Here is a 25,074-nt window from a genome sequence, read left to right on the forward strand (position 1 = left end):
AATAATAGTATGTTTTATGGCCTCCTGCATTTTCACTAATTTACAGCATGCCAGTTTTGCAGAGAAGTGAGTGCTATTTGGTTAAAGTAGCAATAGGTATGAAAGCACATCTTGGGGGTCACTTTCTGACTCAGAATTGTAGTATATAAGTATTCTACTCTTTATTTATATTTTTGCTTTTTCATGGGACTCCTTCTGTCTTAATATTTCTCTCTCTTTCATTTTTATCTCTAATACCCTTTAGGTCATCTTTTGTCTGGGTGCAAGAAAAACCTGAAAGCGTGAACCTGACAAATAGTGTAAACGTTCTTTGTACCTTCTTCTGCAGAGTGTAAAATAAACATGCTGGCTAATTCAGCTTTGGTGATGATTTGTGGTTTAAATAAAAAATGAGAATTAAATGGAAAGGCAGACAAATCTTATTTTCGTATGGTTTGGGGAAATATTTTTCCCCTGCTCTTCCTCTCATCAGACTTGAAAGGAAACTTGACAGGCTATGGGAAAGTTGAAGGTGAGTCTCTAAAACTGATATTTACCTCCTCCGTCTCCTTTGAGAGCTAAAGAAGAGCTGTTTTGCAGTACCTGGTCCAGTGAAAAAAAAAAATCACCCAGAAGTTGGAATGTCAAGTATTGTCTCTGGTCTAATTACTTTGAGCATTTCTTCACGATTTTTGAAAGTAACAATAGTAGGGCTGCCTGTGCTTTAGGCTGCACGCTCTTGCAGCAAATGCTCGGAGGAATCAGGTGCATGGTGCAGTGAATTGAATACAGGATCAAAATTTTGAATTTATGATCTGGTATTGGGTTGCATTATGTGTCATGGATATTTCATACAAGTGAAACGGGAGTTTTCTGAAGCACACTGGGACATTTGTTGTTAGTGCAGGACTTAAAGTTGGTGCACTGATGCTGACTTACTGGATGCTTGCTAGTATGTTCCTGCCTGCACTTCTGCCTCATGCTGTTTTTTTTCTGTTTCTGTTTTAGACATAAGTTTGTTTCTCAAACTCAAATCACTTCACGCATGTGAGAGCTCATGCCCTTTGTGTTCTTTTAGTTCAGATCAAAATTCAAGATCTTAAACGTCTGGAATACCATTCTACTAATACATGAAGTGTAACATGTTTAAGCTTTGAGTGTCTCTAATCTTACTGTTTCATTACTTGGTAGGATAGTGCTTTTACAAAAAGCTTTGTGCAACCCTTCTGCAAATAGAGGCACTGAGAGCAAGGAATTTCTCTTTATACACTATCAAGATCTCCAAGTACTTGTACGTAGTGAGTATGCAAGTTTGTAGAAGCAGCACGTACTTGTTCACATTCTGAGCTCAGTGATGTGTTCAGCTTAGCGACAGCGCTTTAAGTGTGGGCTTAGTGCCCTCTTGTGGTGCAAATACCCCATACCATATGAAATCATAACTCTTGGTTTATTTCATCTGCTTCATCTTAAAATAGAACATGAGGAAAAAGGTATTTGAGCACTTAAGTGTATACGTTTCCCTTTATCTCCTAGCACATTTAAGTCCTACAAAGTTAGTAAGTTCTGACCTTCAAGTACATAGACCTGACAAGGGAGAGGCTCACCTGAAGAGAGAATCTCTGCTTAAAATCCCATTTATATGGGCAGATTAAATAAGTAACTTAAATCAACATCACAGTTGAAGCCTTCAAATCTTAACTTATTAGCTGCAATTGCTTCAGGTTTTATATAGCAGTTTTAGCTACTCAAACACTAAACAAAGGCCCTGATATTCCAGGACAAACATATGTTTCCTTTACAATATGGTGTGCTAAAGCAGAGATGTGAAATACTCATTTTGTACGTTCTTAAGCATTCTTAATTTAAGTCCAGAATCTGCCAATTGAATAGAATTCTGGAACTGAACACTGCTTTTTCTTTCTTTATCTTGCTTGTCATGTCAAAGCGGAATTCTTTAGTTCTCCTGAAACACCTTTAAGCTACCATTTAATGTTAGTATTTTTATTTATTTGAGTACATTAATGGGAGGGATTGGGTCTGTGACCATTTGTTTTTGTGTTGCTCTTACTCTCACTGCAATCTTACGGGAAGGTTCATCGGTGCAAAAGGAATGGTCTCCCACAGTAGATTTTTCAAACACAGGGATTTCTACTGAGCATGCAAAGTGCATGTTAAAGCTCCTAGAAACATGTCATGGCAGATGTTTGTGTTGTCACTTAATAACCAGGTAGTTCCATGCAGAAACTGGGTCCTGTCTTAAACAGGAGCAGTTCTGCAATTACTCTTGTCAGTTGAAGTGAAATTCTGCTTGGCTTGTTTCCACACCTCCCGTGCACACAAGTAAGGATGCTGTGCCCAGTGAGCTTCATGGGGATCTGAGAATGGAGCTGGAGTCTTTCTCAAGTATCCCTGGCAACAGATATAAGGTCATCTGAAGGAGCTGTTGGAATCTAGGTCACCTACCTTGAGTTCAGCAGTGCTAAAGGAGTAAGGGGAAGTTACATTGTACTCATGTAGAATGAAGACATGACATCTGATGCAGGCAGGTGGGAGACAGAGAAAGAGGGCCACTTTTGGTGGAGGTGCCTGCTACTGTCAGCTGCATCTCTGACTGGGAGGTCCTTAAAAAACCTTATGTGGGATTGTGCTCTATGGCAAAAATGAGACCTAGTTCTTGTTTCAGTGTTGAGTGACCATTTCAGCTCTGCTAGCACAGCAAGAGGAGAATCAGTTCCTACCATCCGACTTTGCTGGGATATGTATGGAATTCATAGAGTTTAGGTGCTGTGATATGGAAGATTTTGAGTAGATATGTTGTTGTCAGAGGATAAATCTCTTTTCTAAGCTTACAAACTGCTGCATTTGGAAGCATGTTTCTTTCCCTGGGGGCTCTGTAATACTTCTTACTATTTTATTTGCTATCTGCTGTGTAAATTAAACCTTTCCCTGAAAAGTCTTTGTCTAGCTTCTCTTGAGTCGCTGAAGGAAGTTGAAAGTGAAGGAACTTGCCTTACAGAAAAGTGAAAAGCCATGCTGCTTTGAAAGAAATCTTTGCTTTCCAATGCTCCAGCTGTTTTTGTCTTCAGTACTGTGCAGAGAAGTATAGATGTTGATTCTTCACCTTAAGAATCAAATAATGTAGCACTGTGTTAAACATGGCATTTCTAGCTACTACCTGTTTCATATTCTTCATAGTCCATGCACACTGCTTCCCAGCTACTGCTTGTTGGAAAGCTGTTGTGTACCTTAAAGGCTCCTGTATCCACCGGACAGTGCATGCTGTTTTAAGATTGTGTTCCTCAGATGTCCTTCTCTATTGCATTTGTCAAACAAGCTGATGATGTGGGTGAACTTGGTCTACAGACTCCTTTTATGTTCACATCAAATGATTTCTGTACAATGTGCAAAGCCTGTCTTGCTAGCTTATGTGCTTACTCTGCTTATTTGCGGGATAATGGTGTATCTAACAGCTGCTCTCAAAACTCACTATTGTCACTTTGTACCATCTGAATATCTGCAAAATATAGTGTTCTGTATTCATTCTGTCTTTTCTCAGGACCAGAAGACCACAAACTGGCAGTAGAGGAAAGAGAAAAAAGCCATTCTCTCAGCTGCAGGACTGAGGAGATGGGGATAGCATGGTGGAGAGTTCAGTGAGAGTTTACAGATGCAAAACTATTAACACTGAAAGGGAAAGTAGTACAGTATTAGATTAAATATAGTATGACAATTCCCATTTTTGTCTGCCTTCATAGCACAAATGATTCTTCCTCATATGCTATCTGGATCTTTCTGTTACTTCAACATAATTTCATGTTCATGTAATAGGAGAATTGATCATCAGGGGTTAGGATGAAAGAGGAAGGAGTTTCTGACTGAATCTTTTAGAACTTGACACCTTCATTTTTAGTTTTCAGGTGTATTAATGTTTCTCTGCAATGCTCTTGGTGATTTTTTTTTTTGTGCTACTGTCTGCCTTCATCTCCTTTTAGGAGGCTGCATTAGCCAGTGGTGATTTCTTGCATGCAGCAGATCTTTTTTAAAAGCTGCATCAACTACGTATGTTTCAAAGGCTTTTTAGGGGTAGTTCCCTAACTACATTTCAAGGCAGATGTGTTTGTGTGAACAACTGTGTAGTAAAACTGCATAGACTGAATTAGTGAGTTGGTTAAAGCATATTTGGAAGGAAAAGAGCATGTGGCCTGGCCCCTGTGTGGGGAGGAATTGACAAGGCATTGTTTAGTCTCATTAACAACTTGCCAATAACTTGTAGGCTGTATTCACTTGGCTTAAATCTGAGAACTTCTAAAGTGGTGATGTGTACCTTCAGCCTGTAATGAGCCATGTTGAGATTGTCTCAAAGCAGCATGTGATGCCATGTGTTCAGATTAAAATGAGCACTGCATGCTGAGCCATGGAGTGCCAGACACTTAACTACCCCTGATCAGTCTACTTTATTGATTTGTTTTTCCTTTTAAGGTTGGTTGCCTGATTCATGTGAGAATCTGCTGTGCTCTGATTATCCTCAAAGCTTGAAATCTATCATCCATTCCGGCTACTAGTGACCGAAACTAGGACAATTCCAGTTTCCCCAGATGAAGAAATAGATACTTCTTGGATGCAGCAGTTCTGGGGAGGCAGGAAATTCTTCCAAAAATCCCTGTATTTTTGCAGGGCCTGCTTTATGGGTTTGTACAATACTGGCATTGCGAGGAGAGTGTTTTCCTCTAGAATCCTAAGCTGGGGCAATTGGCAGCATTCTTGTCTAACTTCATTTTCTGCAAGTTTCCTGCCTGGATTCTAGAAAAGGCTAATCCAATTTCTGCTTGTTGCTCCATCAAAACAAGGATTGATTTTTGTCTATTTCATCTGGAGCAATAACTTTGCTCTTTTTAAGGAATTGTGTAAAATATAACCTGTCAGACAAACAGCTGAGCGAACACTTAGAAGCTATCTTAGTAAGGGGCACACTTGCTTGGCAAGTCAACACCTTCTTTGTTATTTGAGTGTGTCTGTGTCTTTGTGCTTTGATCTTCAGTAAGATTGTGCAGATATTTGTCCCAAACAAATCTGTGAATTGTTGTGGGTTAGTATTAACCATTAATCTGCTCTGGTTAAAGAGTGTAATGTAGAGAAAAGATGCACAGATGAACATAAAAAACAACCTATCAAAACTATTTTCTTAAAAATGCAAAATCAGTTCATTCCAGAAACCCGTTTAAATTCACCATGTAGCACAAACCTTACAGACTGTGGTAGTTAAATCTACGTGCATAACACCATTATACACCCAGCAGGTGTATAATGAAAATCAGGCTTTCCAGTGTCAGCATGGTGAGAAAAGTGGAAAGTTAGCTAACCCCATTATGAGTAACTGCTAGCTGTTCATTTTTAAAGAGTGGGCTACTCCTGTGTTTAGTCCTTTTTAAACTTCAGTTCGTAGATATTGAATGTAAATAGGGGATCTAAGGGTTGGCCTTGAGTCATGCAAAATATTTAATGTTTAGTTTGAGAGGTACATAGGGCTGAACATGGAGAGAAGAGAAGAAAAAGAGCAAAACAAGCATGAGACAATGTCTCTGTTTTATGATAACAATACTTAAAATAAGAATTTCCATGGCTTAATCCAAGCCTACTTTGGAAGTATATTATGTGAAATCAAGGAACCGAGTACTGGCCATTTAGTTGTCACAGCGTATGTTGTGCTATGATCTGTTGTAGTGGGCATTCAATGTTAAGAAATAAGTAGGTATTTTATATGTCATGAGAAAAAAAAATACCCAAGCGTGCAGGAGAACTCACTGAGGACAAACCTTAATCTTTGAAATTCATACGTACTTGTTTCTCTTACTTTCTCCCCCCCTCTCTCTCTCTTTCTCAAAAAAAAAAAAAAAAAAAAAAAAAAAAGGCTGCTATTTCTGAAGCACAAACTGAAATTCAGGCTGGCGTGCTGCTTACCTTGCTACTCTGCCATCATACTCTGAATGAGATATATTCCAATCTCACTTACTGACTGACAGGATTTGAGAATTTCAATTTAGATGTTTCTATATTTTGGATACTATTCCTAGGCATCATAGAGCAAGTTATGGCTTCTAGGTATGCCTCATAATAAAGCAAAAGCAAAACCTCTTATTGTAATGGACAGTGAGGAAGGAGCACAGTGAAGGCTTTAGATAGTCAACTTCCTTGATTTTCCCTCCCTGTTCTTAGTTATGAAAGAGGTGTTTGGGGGTTGTTTAGTTTGAAGTGTTCTGTTCTGCTACATGGTATACACTGCTGAATTCTTCTAGAAGTTTAGCAGGCGTGTCCCTTGCACTGTGATCAAGTTTAAACAGGTATGTCTTCCTATTTTGTGTGTGTGTGTGTATATTTAATGACTTCTATTTCATAAAAAAAATGTGGTGTCTGCATCAGGGACTAATCTGTTACACAATGTTGAGGTGTTTCTATCAGCATGAAGAGATCTGACCGTGTATGGTTGGCATCTGTGTGTTTTTAAAGCTTTACTCAAAGCTGTTGTAATGAGACAAATAGCTAATCTTCAAATCTATAGCTAAGCCAATTTAGAGGCATCTTTTGGTTACAAATCACATTTTAAAACTATTTCGCTACAAGTGAGTGCAGTTGTTTTACAATATAATCCTCTTAATTGAAAATCCATTATTGGAATAAATAATTTTTAAAAATGAATGCTTCATTTTGTGTGCATGAGTCTAAACTCTGACCGTGTAAATTGTTCTGTTGTTTGCTATGCATCGAACCAAAGCTTGTTATGTAGCGCACTCTTATGACTACTGGGTTTGAGTCTGCCCCCCTGCATCTTTGAGGAAGTTGCTACTGACTGCTCTCCTAGGGGAGGAACTTAAGATGAGGTAGGGATTTATGAAACTTTTACAATGCTTGCTACTACTTTCATAGAGCTTTTCATTGCTGCTTGTTAAGCTTTTACCTTAGGTTAGCAAAACATCCTGCGCTGTGATATTGAAACAGTTTTTTTAGGTTGTTTTTTGGGGTTTTTTTTTTTGAGGGAGTTGGGGGGGAAGATGTTTGTTTTGGTTTTATCCTGTAACCCCAATTTTGGAAAGGAGGGTTTTTATGAAAGGAATAATGCTTAAAATAAAGGGTGCTTCCATTTTGGCAGAAAACATAACAGAAGCTTAGTCCAAATGTTGAGACATGGCTGCTGTCCTTCTCAGCTAGTATCAGTATTGATACCTGACTAGAGATACTTGGCCTGAGAAGCAACTTCCTATTCTCTGTCCTTTGTTATTCCAGAATAGTAACAGTGGTGATACGTGGATGGCAGGGGCAATTTGTAGTGATTACTGGAGTACATTACAGCTGTGAAAGATACTGGAGGTACATTTGTATTTGGACTGCAAAACCTAGTCGTGCCTTGTTGAATCTAGCAGTGGGCAAGACTTAACTGCTGAATGGACTGCTTTGCTTTTCAAGTGTGCAGCAAGGCTTTTGGCAGTTCTGTGCTGCTGAAGATGCAGGCTGCCCTTCTGCTCTGTGTCTTTTCTGAGCCCTCGAGCATAGAGGGAATATGTCGTAAAGCTTGGGTATTCTTCCTCAGTTAAATATAGACCCACTGAGCACTTGTATCAGTATTGCATAGCCAGGTAATTGTTAATTAAAAGCTTCTACTTTTCTTCCCACCTCCAGTTGTCACTGTTAATCATTTTCTCTAAAAATAAACTGAGAATCCCTTTGTTATCTGTTGTTATTTTTGCACTTCAGTGTGTGGTAAGCACAAAACTTTGATACAGCTACTGGAGTACCATTCAGTCATGCAGCTCGGGTGGATTTGTTGTGTTTCCAGTGACAGCTCTGTTCCGTCATTGCAGTGTGGTTTGCAGTTTCTGCTTTCTGAGCTGAATCATGGGATTTTATTTTATGTTTTGAAGTCTAAATGTGTGTTTTGTTTTGTTTTTTATTAAAAGAAATGAGTAAGAAAAGGAATGCATGAGTTTTAGAGCAAAAATCGTAATACAAGCATAACAGTTTATAATTCAGAATAGCAGAGCAGCAATGGCTTCTAGAGATGTTCCTCTTGTTACTGTTCATCCTATTGATTTAAAAAACTCATAAAATAACTGGCCTGGATTTTTTTTTTCCCTTTAACAAATGCCAAGATCTAAAGATTATCAGTTTCTTTTGCAACCAAATATCTTTTTGTATGCAGGCAGAATAACACGTTTTCTGGTAATGGCTCACAGGAGCTTTATGAAATGGTCTGTTCACCTTGAAACATCAAGGTAATTGGGTTGTGCAGTATGTAATCCCCAGAGTTATTATTGCTCTCCAAGTCAGAGCTCGTGTTTTAGATGTTGCCTGAAGGAGGGTTCCTCAAAGAGCACTGGACAGGACTTGTCCTATAAAATGATAGATGACAATTCTTCAGTTTCATTTCTCTAGTGAATATATTTAATACTAAAAATGCAGTATCACTGAAACAGCAGGCACCCCCAAAGTTTTCATGTGGTCTAATGAGATTGTTATTAATCTTCATGTTTAAAGGGTAATACAACACTCTTCATAAGAAAAGATAGTTATTGTCACTGCATCTCTCTGTGAAGAATATGGTTTTGAGTGTGCATCAGGAAACATGGAGTTTGACTTCTTGCTGTAAGGTTCTTTAGCTGTAATGTCTGTAGTAGGCACTAAAGCTTTGGTGGAAATTGAGGAGGGGCCCTTAGAATCAAGGTGGTCAATTTTAGATGGAAAGGATGACCTTATCAGATCTTTTCTGTACTTAAAATGTATGCTATCTCTTCATGGCAGGGTGGTTGAGACCATGTGTTGCAATAGTGCTGTACAAGCACTTCTACATCAGCCCCGGAATTAAGCAGATTAAAATGACATGAGGAATAGAGACTTCTAGCATCTAATACTGTTTTCTGCTTTTCATCTTAAGGATCTCCATGCTTTGTTTTAGAATCTGTGTTGCTTTTTCTATCTAGTGGATTTGCTTTATAGCTTATGAACTTTTCTCATTTCTTTTTCTCCCATTTTTTTCATTAAATAGGCACAGTCAGATTATTTATTTGTGGCATTTCCCTCTCTTATGAATAATAATAATTATTATAATTATATTATTATTAATGTTATATAAAGTGCAAAAGACTACATGTGTTGTGTTGGTAACATCTTTGTTCCACTGACTGGTGAGTAACAACGGAGTCTTAGAATACATGAGGTAGAACAGTCTGATACACTTTTATCTGGGCTTTCTGAGCTCGGACATAAAGTCACAACATCTGCTCCCAGAAAATGAATGAGCAACAAAGAGATCCTTCTTCAGTACATTTTCGTGCAGTAAGCTGGAGGATCAAGTACTGCGAAGTGGTTTTAGACTTCAGGTTTTGTAATTGTAATCCCTGTGTCTGGACTTAACACCCAAAATTCACGTGCACATTTGGACAACCAGAATATTTCTGAATAAGAATGAATATTGTATAACTGAGCACTCCTAGGGCAGTGGTCACTTTTGTCCTTCACCAAGGTGGTGTGCAGTAGGTATTGAAATGACGTGGGTCGCGCTCTGCTGCCGGGGAATGTTTCTGGAACCTGGAGCTGCGTTGTTCCTTTGGTGGAACTTGTACTAGGTGTTCTTCCCTGTTGCTTTGCAAGCATGCAGCTGATACAAGCTGTAACATTCTGTGGGCGGTGTTTCCATACCACCACGTCCATGGTAAGCTCATCCAAGACCTTCTCTTCTTTTTTCAGTCAGCCTTTTTTTCCTCCTGTGACATCAGGCAACTGAAAGCAGTAATTTCAAAAAATCAGGCCACTCGGTTTTCTATATATAGCAGCTCTCAGATCCCAAGAAAACCAGCACTCTCATTTAGTCTGTTTTTAGCAGTTAGTATTTGTAAATTAATATTAGCAAGGTTAGTCTTAAGTAGAATTGTGCCTTTTTTCCCTCTTGCTTGCTATTTCTAGTTTTTTTGGGGGTGTTTTTATCTCAAAAATAATTGTCTGTATATGTTGTTCAATTTGCTTTTTTTTTTTTCCTTCCCATTCATACTAATGATGAATTGACCTTCAGCAGAGGGAGTTGTGGTCATTTCATTACTGTGTAGCACCTGCCTTGCGTCAAAATCAGACTGGTTGTGATGGCAGGCAGGGGGACTTGTTTAAGCTTTAGTGTTCTGTGCACGCCACTCTTCGTGAAATAAACATGAGGATCTCCATAGATTGAAGAGGTTTTTTTTTTAGCGAAACCAATGACTTTTTTTATTGACAGCACAGAGGGAGATGTGGCAGGATTAAAGAAAGAGTCACTAATAGGGTAAGTAGGAAGGGAAGAATATAATTACGTGGTAGATGTTAGGACTGTTTCTGAAGTTACCAGCTTCTGGTTTGAATGCTTGGTTATCTAATTCTTGTCTTTTCATATTTGGCAGAAAACTAGTTTTCACTGAAACTTTTTCTGGACAATTTCGTGAATACAGTTATTTGTTTGGTTTTTTTGACATCTCCAGAGGTGTTACCTGAATGTTGACAGATGCAGGAGCACAGAGCATACAGTGTATGTTCCATCACTGACAAGTAGTGGAACAGGTGACACCTATCTGAGAGTTGAGCCGTCCTCTTCATGCTGGCCTGATGAAGAGCGAGGCATTAAAAATATTCCTTTGTAACATGGCATCATTGTGTGGAGAAAACTGCCGTATTCATATTCTTCGTAATTCATGCTGCCAGTTGGAAAAATAGTGCTTTCCATATGCAGTGTATAGTACAAATAACTTTCACAAGTAGAGCAGGGAACATACTTGAGGATCTTGCATTTAGCATGGGCTCTTTGATTCGCTACATGCTTCTTAATTCACTTGTGTATATGAGCTGTGTTCACTCGTAAGTGATTGGAAGGAGAAAGGAAGGATTTTAGAATAGTAGTTTAGTACTTGGAATATCTGCTTTACTTCTCAGTGACAGGCTTCCCGTGTCTTGGCTCTGTAGCTGTGCCACAAAGTGAGGGCAGCTCCCAACCCTCACACCACATGGGAGATGCACATCCCTGTAACTGTGGAACTCTGGGGAGGTGAAGGGGGTCAGCCCTTTAGACACTGTGCCTGAGAATCTGACAAGGAATTACAGTTAGGAAATCTGAGATCTTTGGAAACACTCATTGAAAGTGCTACCACCACACAGTTATTTCTCAAGTACTGTGCAGCTTCCTATCAAAAGATGCTTGTGTTTTCTTTCATTAGTCATTCACAGTGTGTAGGTAAAAACATTTTCTGTAACTTTTTTAGGTAATCTGCCTTGTCAAAAGGCAGAGCAGGGTTGTTTTGGTTGGTTTTGTTTTCCACTAAGCAATGGCTTTGATACTTTGTGAAACCCTACTACTAATCTGTGTGTAGACAACTGCAAGATTGCGCATTTATGACTAAAAGGAGAAGTCTTACGTGGTGTATCAATAAATTCCTCTCTTTCAGGTCACTGTCATGAGAAGAGTCCAGAAGGTAGTCATGACAAGGAGAAATACTTTGATGACCACCATGAGTCAGTCACAGAAATGGCAGAAGGACACTCCGGGAGAGGTACAGAAGATACAGAAATCCTTACTCAGCATTCATTAAGAGATCCCTCCATCTTGAGACTGGAAAGTAAGTCAGCCTTAAAATTCAGTACTGACAGATGAATGATTTTCTAGACTTTTTGGAAGAGCTGCCTTCCTTCCTCCAAGGACCTACATTATTCGCTTCTGCCTATAAAGTGGAAAGTGATCCTTAAAACTTAGTTTGTGGTATTTACTGTTCTTCTCCAAGTCTGGCATGAAAAGTGAAATCAGAGGTAGGATGCTTTCCAAGGTAAAGGATGTAGTCTGCATTCTCCAGTCCCTTTCTCCATATGCAGCATGGAGTGTTTAGTTTGTGCAAATGAAAGAGTCAGATCACAGGGAAAAAAAGAAATGAACAAACTTTTTTTTTTTTTTTTTAATAAAACTTATGGATGAAGCTACGAAAAAATGAGGTTATGGTATTCCCTTTTAGACACTGTTACTGCAGAAAGCAATGGTTCAGAAGGAATGGAGAGTTTAGAAGATGATCAGATGTCTGAAGAGATGCTGGCTTTGGTGGATGAGTTTGAAAACTCATGGCCTCAAGAAGCTTTTGAAGGGGCGCTGGAAGTAAAAGGTCGTCGAATGGACTTACAGGGAATCCGTGTCCTAAAGAAGGGAGCTCAGGATGGCCTGGCAAGCTCCTGTTTTGGGGACTGTGGTGATGATGATGAAGCTGAATGGGTAAGTTTGGGTGAGTTTGTAAAAAACTTGTACCAACTTACTGTTACAGAGGGATAGACTAAAACAGTTTCTGGGAACTTCCCCTGTAGGTTACACAGAGCTGGTTTGTGTTTTACGTGAAATGAGCTATTAGTTTCAGTCCATTCTAAAGGAAAGGCTTCCACTAAAACTAGCATCACTGATTATCAACAGCAGGTGATTGGGTGTTGAATGTTGCTGAGTTCCTCCATGCTACCTGTACAGAGTTACAAAGGAGACAAGATTTTAACCAAATGTCCTAGTTAGCATGAAGATAACAAAAATACCTGTAGTCATCATGTTGCCAACAAAATATGTAATGAGAAATGCATTTCAGCTCTTCAGCAGTCAAATTGGTTTTCTCTTAGGCTAGAGTTTGAAGTTGTATGTTGTTTGTGTAGTGTGATGCATTAAAAATGAGCAGGCTCAGAGAATGAGTTGAGATGGGGAGGAGATGAGATCTCATCATAGCATCTTTGGAATTGAATCCTTGGGCTAAAACAGGTAGTGTATTGGAGCAGCTAATTCTTGTGATGTTTCTTAATGTTAACCTTGCCAATATTGTCCTTTTGGTAGATCACTTTTCAGGTGAAACGTTTAAAAAAACCAAAAGCTGATAGCTTGGATCTCCAGGAGCCAAATGGGAGAAATGGAGAAGAAGGGGCTAACGGAGAAAATGAAAACTTCTACCAAACTGCCTTGGAGATCAGTGGACCAAAGATACCTTCTCCTGGACCAATAGGTAACTTGCCACTTTGAGAGAAAGCAAATCCCTTGCAGGTTTTGAATTACTATACAATCATAGAATGGTTTGGGTTGAAAGAGACCTTTAAGATCATCTTGTTCCAACTCCCTGCTGTAGGCAGGGACCTTCCTCTAGACTATGGTTTATTTCATGGCAGCTTTTATTTTACACTGGTTTATTACTATAAATATGTACCACAAAGATGACGTAGTGGAATATAAATTCTGGATGAGAATGTGGAAAAACAACAGCTCTCTTCCGTGAGTACCTTCTACATGAAGTACAGCATAACTTCCTCCACTGTATGAAAACTTTCTAGATAATACCCAGAACTTCTGGAGATAAAGTGGTAGAAGTGGAGAGTGAAAGACAGTGATAATGTCAGTAGGAATAGTGAATGGAGTGGGGAGTTAATTAATTCTTTTTTAGTAGAGCTAGTGAAGAGTGCAGTCTTGCACCAATGTGGTTGAGGAGGTTTGCAGAAAGAGAGAGAGATTTTACTACTTAAGAAACAAGTATTGTGGAGAGATCTATTAAGATAGTGCACGTTAGTTCCATCAGTGCATTCATTTGGACAGAAATCGTCAGCTCTTGATTGCTTTGATTAAAATTTGGAATTTCTAGAACTTATTGATGCCAAGGAAGAGGGGATGAATAATTGTTCCTCATACGTTTCATCTTACTATGATTTCAATTGATGTAAAATTTTAATGTTATGGGCATACAAAAATATGTTCTCTACATTCCAGTCATTGACAATTTGATGACCTAGAAAGTAATTCACGTTTTTGAAGGCTTTTACTTGAAGTCTTTAGCAAGCTTATAAAGTTATTAGCAACTAACAAATACAAGTTATTAAATTAAATAAGGAGGGGGTTGCATGACAAGTAACTGTTAGTGAGGATGCACCTTTCCTTTTCTCAGTGTGTGTTCTCTCCCTGAGCTACTTTCCTAGCTTTATTACACAGCATTCCTTAATTGTAAAGTCATTAACTTTCTCACACTCCTGAGAGGCAAGCTCTGCTGACATCCTCTTTACAAGAACTACATTATCAAAAGTTTAAATAATGCCTTGGAGGTTCACTTGGGGAGTTCCAAGCAGAACAGGGAAATGACCGTCCTCTGTTTGACTGGTACTCTGATAACTGATCTGTCCCTGTGTAATATTTTCATGCCTTTCAGAGTCTTTTCCTGTTCATGCTGGTAGTAACTTTAAATCAGGTACTGCACAGTGCCACTGACAAAAAATGATCTTTCCCCTTTGGAATTTCCTCAAGTTTTTCAGAGTAGATTTTCCTTTAATCGGAATATTTTACAAAAGACATAGTGTTGCAGACTTTATCATCATTTTGCAAAACTGTGGTGAAGCACTTAGACCTTGATGGGAAATAGATGTTGCATCCAAGAAGTCAAAATTTTAGGTAACCAGAAATAGGTACTAGAATACTGCATCTGTAGCTGATGTGATAGACCTTCATGTTTGTGAATTTGGCCTCTCACTGTGCAAATTTAAGGCTACGATGAGTCGTTTTTATCTTCAAAGTAGTTCAGATGATTTTGATGAGAGAAGCATGTTTCCTAGCAGTTAAGTTGGATTTGTAGGATTTGGTATAAGATCCATCAAATGTGAGGGGAAGATTTCAGTGGATTTTTGGATCAAAAGTGAAGATCAGATTCCTAAAATAAAGTGAATTATTTAACCTTTCCCTTCCTTGGTTAACTCATTTCCAAAATGAGAGGTTGTAAGTAGTTTCAGAAATGTTGCTGTCTTGAGTGTGAATGCAGTAAAACCTTTATTCATGGATAAGAAATGACAGTATTTTTTGTCTCATGTTGTCAGAAGATGGAGTAATCAGCTTTTATTAGTTCTTACTGTAGCTGTACATCATAAATGATAACTCACTTAAGAACTTGAAGGAGTTAGAGATATGACTTGTGAACAAGAATGGCAATTGTTTTTAATCTGCAGCTATTGAAAAACTCTAACTTATAACTTGTATCTTAAAACTTGGCCATCAAATCTCATCAAACCTCAATCTGCCATAGCATCCACTTCTGTCTTTGGATCCCACAAGTTCTATTCAGTATATTTGTATATGGAATTGTTCTTAAAGAAATCTGATGGCAACTCTGTGACTTTTGTGTTGTAGGTATTTACTGGTGTATTTTGTAATTCATTGTACTAAGTCTTTCTGCTTGAAAATAATCAGTTTTATTATTTCTTTTTTTTTTTTCTTCAGGAAAGAGGCATGACTATCGTAGCCTTGGGTGGCCAAGTCCTGATGAATGTCTGAAACTCCGTAGGGTAGAGCTCACAACTGTGGCCAGCACATGGCTCGCTGTTTCTGCTAAAAACATTGAGTAAGTATCTTATATATGGACCTTAAGCACTCACACAGAGCAAGGCAGTTGTATGGCCTCAAGTGTACATTAACTAACGATTTTATTGTTCATTAAAGTAAGAAGGAACTATCAGGATTACAAAGACATTTGGAATAATGATGTGGTATTTTAACAGTAGACTTGCAAAGAAGAATGCAACTTCAGACTGAAGATCCAGTTTCTCTTGCTTCTCAAGCTGTTCAAAGGAGATTCTTCTGTGCAGTTTACATTTACTAGGGAGCTTTGTAATGACTCTTCTCTCTTCTTGTCCTGACTGATTCAATTTATTACCTGTGTAGCATTACAGAACACATTGATTTTGCAACACAGCTGCAAGAACCAGCCATGGAGCCCCTTTGTAACCCCAATCTGCCAGCTAGTATGCATACTTTGGACCACTTGCAAGGTGTCTCTAGTCGAGCAAGCCTGCATTACACTGGAGAGAGTCAACTTAAAGAGGTATGCCACAGTTGAAGGCTGTCATACAAAAACATCTATACCATGGCAGATTCAAGGTACATTTAGTGCCCTGTCTCCCAAAGTGCCCTGCAGTACGTGTACACCTGAATAAGACTGTAAGAATGACGCAGGCTAAAAGTGATTTTTAACCAGAATATTTACCAGACTGTTTTCCCAATCTTCTGTGATCTGAGATGAGGGAAATACTAAAACACCATTGCTGTCTTGGTATTTATCGCTCTAGATAGATGAGTTAGTAGAATAAAATCAGAATATGCACAAACTTCTAGAATTCTCAGTATTCAATGGCATGGAGTTAAAAGATTCTATGATGATAGTACCAACTCTAGTTATATAGTGATTGTTTAAGTTCAAACAAATCAGTGATTTGCAAAATGCTGGGTGAAGAGAGTAGCCAGCAAGTGAAGGATATCTTTTCTCAGTTTCTTTTAAGTACTTTTCCTTTCTCTTTCACAGGTGCTACAGAATCTTGGCAAAGACCAGTACTCACCACAGTCATTAGAACAAGTTGGTACTCGAATAGCCAAAGCTCTGGAGAAGGTACGTATGAATGTGAGAAGAATAATGTCTGGACATACTGCTTGGCTTAGCAGTCAATCCAGTCTCAAACCATCTGTCTGAAATAAGGGATGAATTTGTACTTGGACTTGACATTTGTGTCTATTCAGCATCTATAATGCCCTCACAGGCTTTTACTTGAGCTCTATATACTTTGCTTACATTTGGGAGTCCCACTGTCAGGTCTTTTGCCCATCTTTCTACAAAAACCTAAGCTTGTAAAATTTCCCAGTATTTCCAACCATGTTGTGAGCTGTGTTGTTGGCTGACAATGGATATTATATACAGGAAGGATGCAGAGCTGTTGGAGTGGGTCCACAGGAAGGCCATGAAGATGATCAAGGGTCTGGAGCACCTTCTGTGAAGAAAAGCTGGGAATGCTGTACTTATTTAGCTTGGAGAAAAGAAGGCTCTGAGAAGACCTCATTGCAGCCTTCCAGTATTTGAAGGGAGCTAACAATCTTCCAACTTTTTACATTGTCTGATAGTGATAGGATGTGGAGAAATAGCTTCAAACAAAAAGAGAGAAGATTTAGGTTAGATGTTAGGAGGAAAAAGTTCACTGAGGGGGTGGTGAGGTGCTGGAGTGGGTTGCACAGGAAAGCTGTGGGTGCCCCATCGCTGGGAGGCATTTGAAGCCAGATTGGATGGGGCCCTGGGCAGCCTAATCTAGTGGGTGGCAAATTTGGCCATAGCAAGGAGGATTGAAACTGGATGATCTTTAAGGTTTCCTCCAACCTTAGCCGTTCTATGATATTAAACTGTTTTAATAACTCTCAGTCTTTCTTCAGGTGCTACATTCACTTGGAGCTTAAGGAAAGTCAGAGTTAACCCATGGCTCAGCTCTTCCAATTGCACTTGTGGCAGGAAGACAGTTCTTCTCTTTCCTACCTGTTTGTTTTTTCCCTATGCAGCGTTGAGCTGAAGTGTCAGATGCATTCAGGCAGTGGTATAGCACCATATGCAAGGCTGTATATGTGTACGTATTTGTGTTCCCCACTGAGAAAACCAAGCTTCCTAGCTAGATCAAGGCTACTGAGGGCCTCACCTGGAGAGATGCTTAGGGACATAATTTTCCAATGACACACAAATCAGAATGCAGTGATTGCTGTATACTTCCAGTGTTGTCAGGAAGATATCTCAAACTATAACACGAAAGAGGGATATACAAGAACAGTTTGGTGCCCCTGGCCTATTCTACTGAAGGCTCTCTAAGGAAGTTACTGTGGTTTGAAACTGAAGTCAGTAAGCCTTTATTGTTCCCAGAAAGTGAAGATATTACTCTTAAGTTTGCATAAGCTTAGTTTCTTTTGACTTTAGGTATGCTAAGTCTTGTCTTATGTGCTACACTTGACCCTGCAAACAGCAAGCTTTGTCCAAATACATGGAAAATTTACTACTAACAGAAGAGAAATAGAATTCTTCATAAGGCTAGCTGTGATGAAAATAAAGCACAGTTCTTCAGTCTACCAATCTCATTCATTATTCACAAGAGTTAATCAAATCAAGATGACTACTTAATTAATTGCACATGTGAGCATAAACATTAACTTAAAGTGTCTGAGTCCATTGAATTCAAGCACGTAGTATTTTCCTTTCTAACATGTGGCATGGGAGTCCGCCAGCTGGAGGCAACAAACTTGATCAGCTAGTCTGTTCAGGCTTTGCTTTGAATTGCATCCCAGAGCATCCTTTCTCCTTTGGTGGCAACAGAGAGCCCAAAGAGAACAATCAGCCATGTTAGCTGGTGAAAATTGTTGATTTATATATGGTAATGTATGTACACATCTAGATGCTCAGCACCTGGCAGCTGGTTAGAAGATACTGTGACTGCTGAAGCTGTTGTTACTGTACAAAAGATTAAGAAAAATTATGTCCTGCTTGGAATTTGTGTTTTATTTGGCTCATTGATGAGGCTTTTGCTTATATGTTATTAGATAAACTCTTAAGACACTTTGGAATAGTTTAATACTATTTTTAAGTGAAGCATCCTCTATCCCGATATATTGAGTAAATTCGAAGAGTGAAAGGCAGGAAGGTTGTTAACTACAGGTGTCTATATGACTCATTTTCGTGTTCTCTTGCAGAATCAGACTTCGTGGGTCCTCTCTAGCATGGCAGCTCTCTACTGGAGGGTGAAGGGCCAAGGAAAGAAGGCGATTGATTGTTTACGGCAAGCATTACACTATGCACCCCATCACATGAAGGTGTGTACACATCTGCCTGCTACACAGATAAAATAATGTTGTCCTCATGAGATAGCTGCTTAGTTTTCACATAACGATTATTAAAACTAGAATTGTGCGTATCAGGAGTCTGTATACGTACTGTATATCAGGTACTTGTGATGAAATTGCAAGACTTTCACCAGCTGTGAATGTGGGCTACAAAAGAGCAATTTCCTGCATTTCAGTGGGTTTAACACTTCTCTGTTGGGCACTACAGGCTTAAACCTCCTTCTGCTATGTAGGACTTTGAATCTTTGTCAGCCTCGTCTTGTACAAGTCTTTGACCCTAAAATATGATTGTGCTTTTAAAGGGGTGGGAGGAGGTGAGATCTGAAAGGATAATTTAAATGCTGAAATCATAACTGCTTTGGCTGACTGGTGCCTGATTTTGAGTGGCAGTTTTGTGCTTTAATCCAAAAAAGGTAATATTTTGGACATAGCCCACTGTTTCAGTTGACTGCAATGCTTTGCACCCTTACACTGCCCCATGGGGTGTTGAATATTATGTCTGTTCTTAGACACCAGCTTCACCCTCCTGAACTGGTAAATGCAGTATAGGCCCTTAACTCAGCATTGTGGATTTCACTTTCAAATTGTTTGCATTTTACGATGTTGAACCACTTTTTAACTCTTGGTCTTAAGTTGTTTCCTGAAAATCAGAAGACAAAGTAGTTTACACTGTCATGTTATTATTAAGAAGATTTATCCATTAACCAAAGAAAGGCCTCAACTCAGAAATGTTGATCTCTTCCTATTTCACATCATTACTATCTTTTGTCTCCTGTAATTCTATCTTTTTATCATCATCCTTTTAAAACGAGGTTGGAACCAAGGCCCAACAACAAGCCTGTCTTTCTATTATGGTGCAGTAGTGCTGACTGTTTTCTGATACCATGATATAAAGCTGGCTGGGACTGGCTTACACCAAATCCGTGCTTAGTTTTTGTCCTGGCTCCAGAGAAAAACTCTGAGTCTTGTTTGCAAAGATACAGCTGCAACTTGGAATTAGTGATTTAGCACTGGATGAATAGCAATGTATTATTTGTTTAATCTTCCTTTTTGGCTTTGTGTTCCATCTCACCTTTCCTCATCCAAATAAGTAGTAATTTTTTTCCTGTGGGTTTCTTTTATGATTCTAGCTTCCGTAGTATCTGCATGGCATCAAGGAGGAAGGGATCAAATTGCATCCTAAATTTTTAGTTTTTCTGTTGAATGCGTCTGCAGATCACGTCTGAGTGGTATTTTCCCTTTCTAGGTGTGAAGTCCAGCTCCCTGAGAGCTTGTTTCAGCTGTCAGGGCTCCACAGTTTTGTCAGTCAGACACAGTCTGGAAATTCAGGAAATAAAAACATTGGTGACTACCTGAGAAGATTTTGTTTATAGCTGTTAGCATCTTATAGGAAATCTGTGTCAGGGATGGGATAGAAAACAGCGTGTGAGTTCCATTAATGTTTAACTCTTTTTTCACTTCCCTACTTTCTCTTTATTCGTATTCCTTTTGTGCAACTGCTGAAGGAGAGGGATCAAAGAGCTTCTCTTGTCTCTCAGAGTACATCTTATCTTTGGGGAAAAAGTAACAGCATCTTAAAAATAAATATATGTGCTTGGATATTTAATGTGAGCTAATTTTTGAGTTGTCTGTGCAAAAGCAGTGTTTGCTCACTTTTGTGAGCGGATATATGTATATGAGTTACTGTTTTTGTTCATAGCTCAGGGTCAAGTGCCTTTTTTCTGGTAAGTGTAACTCATCACTTTCAAAGTGACCAGGTGGTGGAGCCTTCTGTCAGTCTTCTCGCTCCTGAAACAATTTCAGTGGAAAGAACCTCACTGTTGATCACTTTCTCTTCTCTTCAAGGATGTACCACTAATAAGCCTGGCAAACATCTTCCACAACGCCAGACTTTGGAATGATGCTATCATTGTTGCTACCATGGCAGTGGAAATAGCACCGCACTTCGTGGTTAATCATTTCACACTGGCGAATGTCTACGTAGCAATGGTGAGCGTGTTTGTTACTCTGATGTGTCTTGTTTATGACACATGGAATTCATAGTTCCACAAGTCATTTTGGAGAAGCAGCATTCATGAAAGAGGGGGAGTGTCAGTAAGAAAATATTTTTTTAATACACTTTTTGGAGCTTCAAAGCTTTTTATTACTCATTTAATACATGAAGGTAGTGTTGTTACAGGCTGGCTTCGGGATGCTGCCTACAAAGCTTTGTTAAGACAACAACAAAAAATTGAGGATTTTGACTGGCTTCCATTCTAAATAAACACAGGATATTTTTGTTGCACTGGGAAATTAATGATAAACTAAGTTTCCATCCTGAAGAGCTTAGTTTAATGTAGTTAGTAAAACCCAGTTTGCAGGTGCAATAAACAAGCAAAAGAGATGTTTAATTTCACTATTTGGATTATCAACACCCAAAATAATTTACAGATTGAATTCAAAGTTCTTCATACTTCCTATGTATTCCAATCTGTAATTCAGCTTTTGCTATTTCACACAAATGCAAAATGTTCATTCCTTTTTCCTTACTAAAGCTGGATTGGTTCTTGGTTGCTTTTTTTTCTTCAACAGGACCAGTATATTTCAAGGTAAGAGTGGCACCATTAAACTGGAACATTGTTAATATGTATATTCATGTCAAAAGTATTTTCAATTACACGTGTTCTATCTATCCCTGCCAGTATTTAGCACTTGTCATAGATCTGTCTGTAATGGTTTGCTCTTCTGGCTGGGGGGGATCATGCTGATAACAGGATAAGTTTGAGAGGTAATGGTGTATTGTGGTTAGCGGGGTTGGAAAGACTTGAAATGTGTGGTACTGTTGAACACACAGTAGAAACACACTGAAGAAAGGAATGACTTTGTTCTATTAAGCTATTGCTTCTGACAGTAGTTTGAAAGAAATGAAGTTTTATGCTTGAGTTGCCAGTGTCTTTTTCAAGTGAGCACAGTGCCTAAGGATAACTTTATTCTCCTGGATCTGAGAGATTTCTCAGTGAAGCCACATATTCATTACGTGAAATGGTTAGCAACAGGACAAAACTTATCTTCTGGATCAAATTATACGGATATAAAAGTGAATTTATTTATTTTGTATTTAGGAAGTTTTCTTTAAGAACTGAGTCTGCCCAACAGATTGTTTAGAGAGGAAAAAAAAAAAAAAACAGTAATCAAAAGTGTAGAATCATAGAGGCCAACATTCCTTAATTTGCAAGACTTTTCATCACATTGCCTTGAAAAGTGGAAACTGTTGGCCTTGATAAAGAGTAAAAACTCTGCATGGATGTTATAGAAGAAATCTAAACGACTGTCAAAGTAATACCAGTAATACTGGAAAAATCTGCTTTTTTTTCATTTTCATTTGTCAGTACTCCCATAAGGTAATATGGGATTTCCATTGTAAGTCCTCTTGACGCTGTATGGAAATACGCTTTTTAAAAATCAAGGCTTTACAACTCCATTGATGTAGTTAGTGTTTATAATGTGGCTAAAAATGAGCATTACCTGAAGTGTATGAACAAATTACTGAGAAAAAGGAACTTGACTAAAGCTGAGCTAATGCTTAGAGTGAGATCCTGGGGAGTTCCAAGTAGGGAGCAATAGTCTGCCCGAAGTTCTGTCGTCTTTTATGTATAAAGAAAATTGAGAGTCTGGAAGTGCTGTGCCACTTGCTGCCTGCTTTCACGTGGGGATGTTAGTTTAGCTCTTTACCAGTAGTTCATCAATAGCCTTGCCATAGGAAATACTGAATATGCTGTTTAAGAGGAAAGGTGCCAAAATCCAACACTGTTTTTTTGGGGGGGATTCCCTTTAGTAGATTCAGGAAAATAGATAAATAAATAAATGAAATAAATAATCCACGGTCTCAAAAATATAGAAGCAGCTCAGTTCTTATGAGGAGGAAAGAGGAGGAAAAACATGCAGAAAGTGGCTGAAAAGAAAGATGAAATCATTTGAGCTGTAACAGACCTTTGAAGGTCATCTGACCCAACTCCCCTGCAGTGAGCAGGGATACCAACAGCTGGATCAGGTTGTCCAGCCTTACCTTGGATGTCACCAGGGACAGGGCATCTACCACCCCTCTGGGCAACCTGTTTCAGTGCTTTGCTGCCATGTTAAATAAAAGAAAAAGTTGTTATATTCAGTCTAAATCTTGGGTTTTGTGTTTGTTTGTTTGTTTTTAACCATTTTACAGCAAGAGTACCAAGATTATTAAAAAGAAAAGGCAAGAGAATTGGTCAGTGATGTTCTGCAGTTATTTGAATCTAGAGAATACCGGAGTTATCTGGAGGAGGAAATGAAAGAATGAGAAAGTTAGTGTTCACTGTTTTTAGAATCTGACTTTATGCAATCTTCTGTTCTGTTTTTATAGGAAGAGTTTGAAAAGGCGATGAAATGGTATGAGTCAACATTAAAACTTCAGCCGGAGTTTGCCCCAGCAAAGAATCGAATCCACACCATTCAGTGTCATTTACTTATGAAAAAAGAGCGACGGTCACCATAGAGATTGGTGGTTTTTCTCTTTTTTCCTTCTTTTTTTAAAAAGCCATTCTTCACTACTCCGCTTTTAAGTGTGCTAAGATAAATTGATGAATCAAAATTTTTAACAAGACTTCTGAAAGGAGGTGGGATTTGGATCAAGGGTTCTTTTATCTTTTCTCAGATATAGAGGCATCTTTGGAAAATGTTTCACAGACAGTAATTTTAAAACATCCATGTAAATATTAAACCAAGGAAGTTCCGTGAGTCCATAACCACTTGCACCGGGACCCAGGCACTGTTAGTTTCTCCTTAATGCTCAGATTGGCATTCAGCGTCCAAAATGACTTGCTTCATGTCTTATAATCTAGGTCAATAGAAATGCAAAGCACACACCCGTACCAAATAGTAAGAGGAGATAATCAGCAGTTCATCCATGTGAAACTCCTGCTTTGTCCAGTCCTGTTTACTCCATGCAACATTGCCTGCTTTTTGGGAAGGAGAGGCACAGAATTTCAAACATTTATTTAGAAAACAAAATAAAAAGGAGTTAGGAACATCTAGCATTTTTTGAATGATTTCTTTCTGTTGGAGATGAGAGAATGAAGGTGGGGAACAGCAGGACTCTGAAGTCAAAGTGTTTTTTTAATCATATTTGCAGGGAAAAAGAAAAAGAAAAAAAAAAGAGTAGAAATCCCAATAAGATGTTTTATATTTGTCTGTATATTCATAGCCCTCTGCCTCCCTGAATGGTTGTTTTACTGATTCTTTGTTCACTGTATTTCTAGTCATTTCAGAGTAAGGTGCAAGTTTCTGCTCTCTCTGAGCCATACTTTCAGCAGCTCAGGAAGGAGCAGGGAGGCATTGTCAAGGTATCATGAGCAAATGAGTCAGGTGGAAGATTTCCAAATCAGTTTTCTCTTTGTTTGGTGGAGGACGTGATTCTCCATACATCATTGTTGAATTAACAAGGGCACATATTTGAAATAAATTGTTTATGAACAAAGCATGGCTTCTCCTCTAATCTGTGTGTCACGCGCCGTTTGAAGGAAACTAGACTTGGGGAGAGCTGCTGCATTTGTCTTGGAGCAAGCAGAGCTGGGAGTTGACACAGCCTTTAACGTTCTTAGTTAGATAATAGTTTGCTACATATCCATAGAAAACTCCTCACCCCTCTTTCAGTAACAGAAATTAAGAGCCTAAATGGTATGGGCGAACCTATGGACATCAATGTAATTTTTGCAATTTACTGTAGCTTTTCAGTTCATAAAATAATCCCTGAATATTTTTATATGTAATTGAAGATGATCAGTTCTAATGCAAATGTTTACCTCTGTTTTACTGCAAGTAATTTTTTTTATTAATCTAGAAAGCCTCACAGAGGTATGAGCAAGTACTGCTGTTGGGTAGATTTTTATTAAAAACGTGCGTGTTGAATTTCTGATTGTCATCTGAGCCAACAGCAAGTCAAATTGTATTCCTTTCCTAAGGCTGTTTGGAAGCCTGATAACATTGACTGGAGATCTGTATGCATACGTTCTGTTGTTGAGAGAGTCAGATCACTTTCAGGAAAGTCTAATACAGCACCATGAAGATCATGGACTTGGGAGAAGGAATTGCAGAGACTCCTCACCTGGTGTTTTGGAAGAAGCCAGTAAGGTAGGTGCATGTTAAAGGAAAGAAGTTCAATTCAAGTTGGAAAAAAAATGTAATATGCAGAGTTTTCTTACCTAAAAGATCCAGCTTGCTGCTTAATGCTCCGGTGGGTCATATGGTTGAATCAAGTGATTGCCACACACACTGATTTCTATTGTGTCAGTCTCACTGGTGATGAGCAATGTCAGGATTTAAGTAAAGAGTAAGGCTGGTCCCTAAGAACCTAAAGTAGCTGTACATGGGGCACAAGTGGGCAGTACTGGCTTTGTCAAAGGTGGAAT

General features: G+C 38.7%; 1 protein-coding gene across 1 annotated transcript in view; it reads left to right on the plus strand.

The window, feature by feature from the left end:
• TTC17 (tetratricopeptide repeat domain 17) overlaps nt 1-24,143 on the plus strand; it is a 51,034-nt gene extending 26,891 nt beyond the window's left edge. Inside the window, exons 17-25 of the mRNA XM_042815102.1 lie at nt 11,430-11,600; nt 11,988-12,238; nt 12,833-12,998; nt 15,242-15,362; nt 15,683-15,842; nt 16,320-16,403; nt 18,509-18,628; nt 20,504-20,647; nt 23,031-24,143. Of these exons, the coding sequence (XP_042671036.1) occupies nt 11,430-11,600; nt 11,988-12,238; nt 12,833-12,998; nt 15,242-15,362; nt 15,683-15,842; nt 16,320-16,403; nt 18,509-18,628; nt 20,504-20,647; nt 23,031-23,162 (1,349 nt within the window). The 3' untranslated portion in view covers nt 23,163-24,143. The remainder of the gene's footprint in view (nt 1-11,429; nt 11,601-11,987; nt 12,239-12,832; nt 12,999-15,241; nt 15,363-15,682; nt 15,843-16,319; nt 16,404-18,508; nt 18,629-20,503; nt 20,648-23,030) is intronic.
• The last annotated feature ends 931 nt before the right edge of the window (nt 24,144-25,074 follow it).

This window comes from Centrocercus urophasianus, unplaced genomic scaffold, assembly GCF_019232065.1.
Source record: "Centrocercus urophasianus isolate 14NV4802_14NV808 unplaced genomic scaffold, USGS_Curo_1.0 seq_14, whole genome shotgun sequence".
Classification (NCBI taxonomy): domain Eukaryota; kingdom Metazoa; phylum Chordata; class Aves; order Galliformes; family Phasianidae; genus Centrocercus; species Centrocercus urophasianus.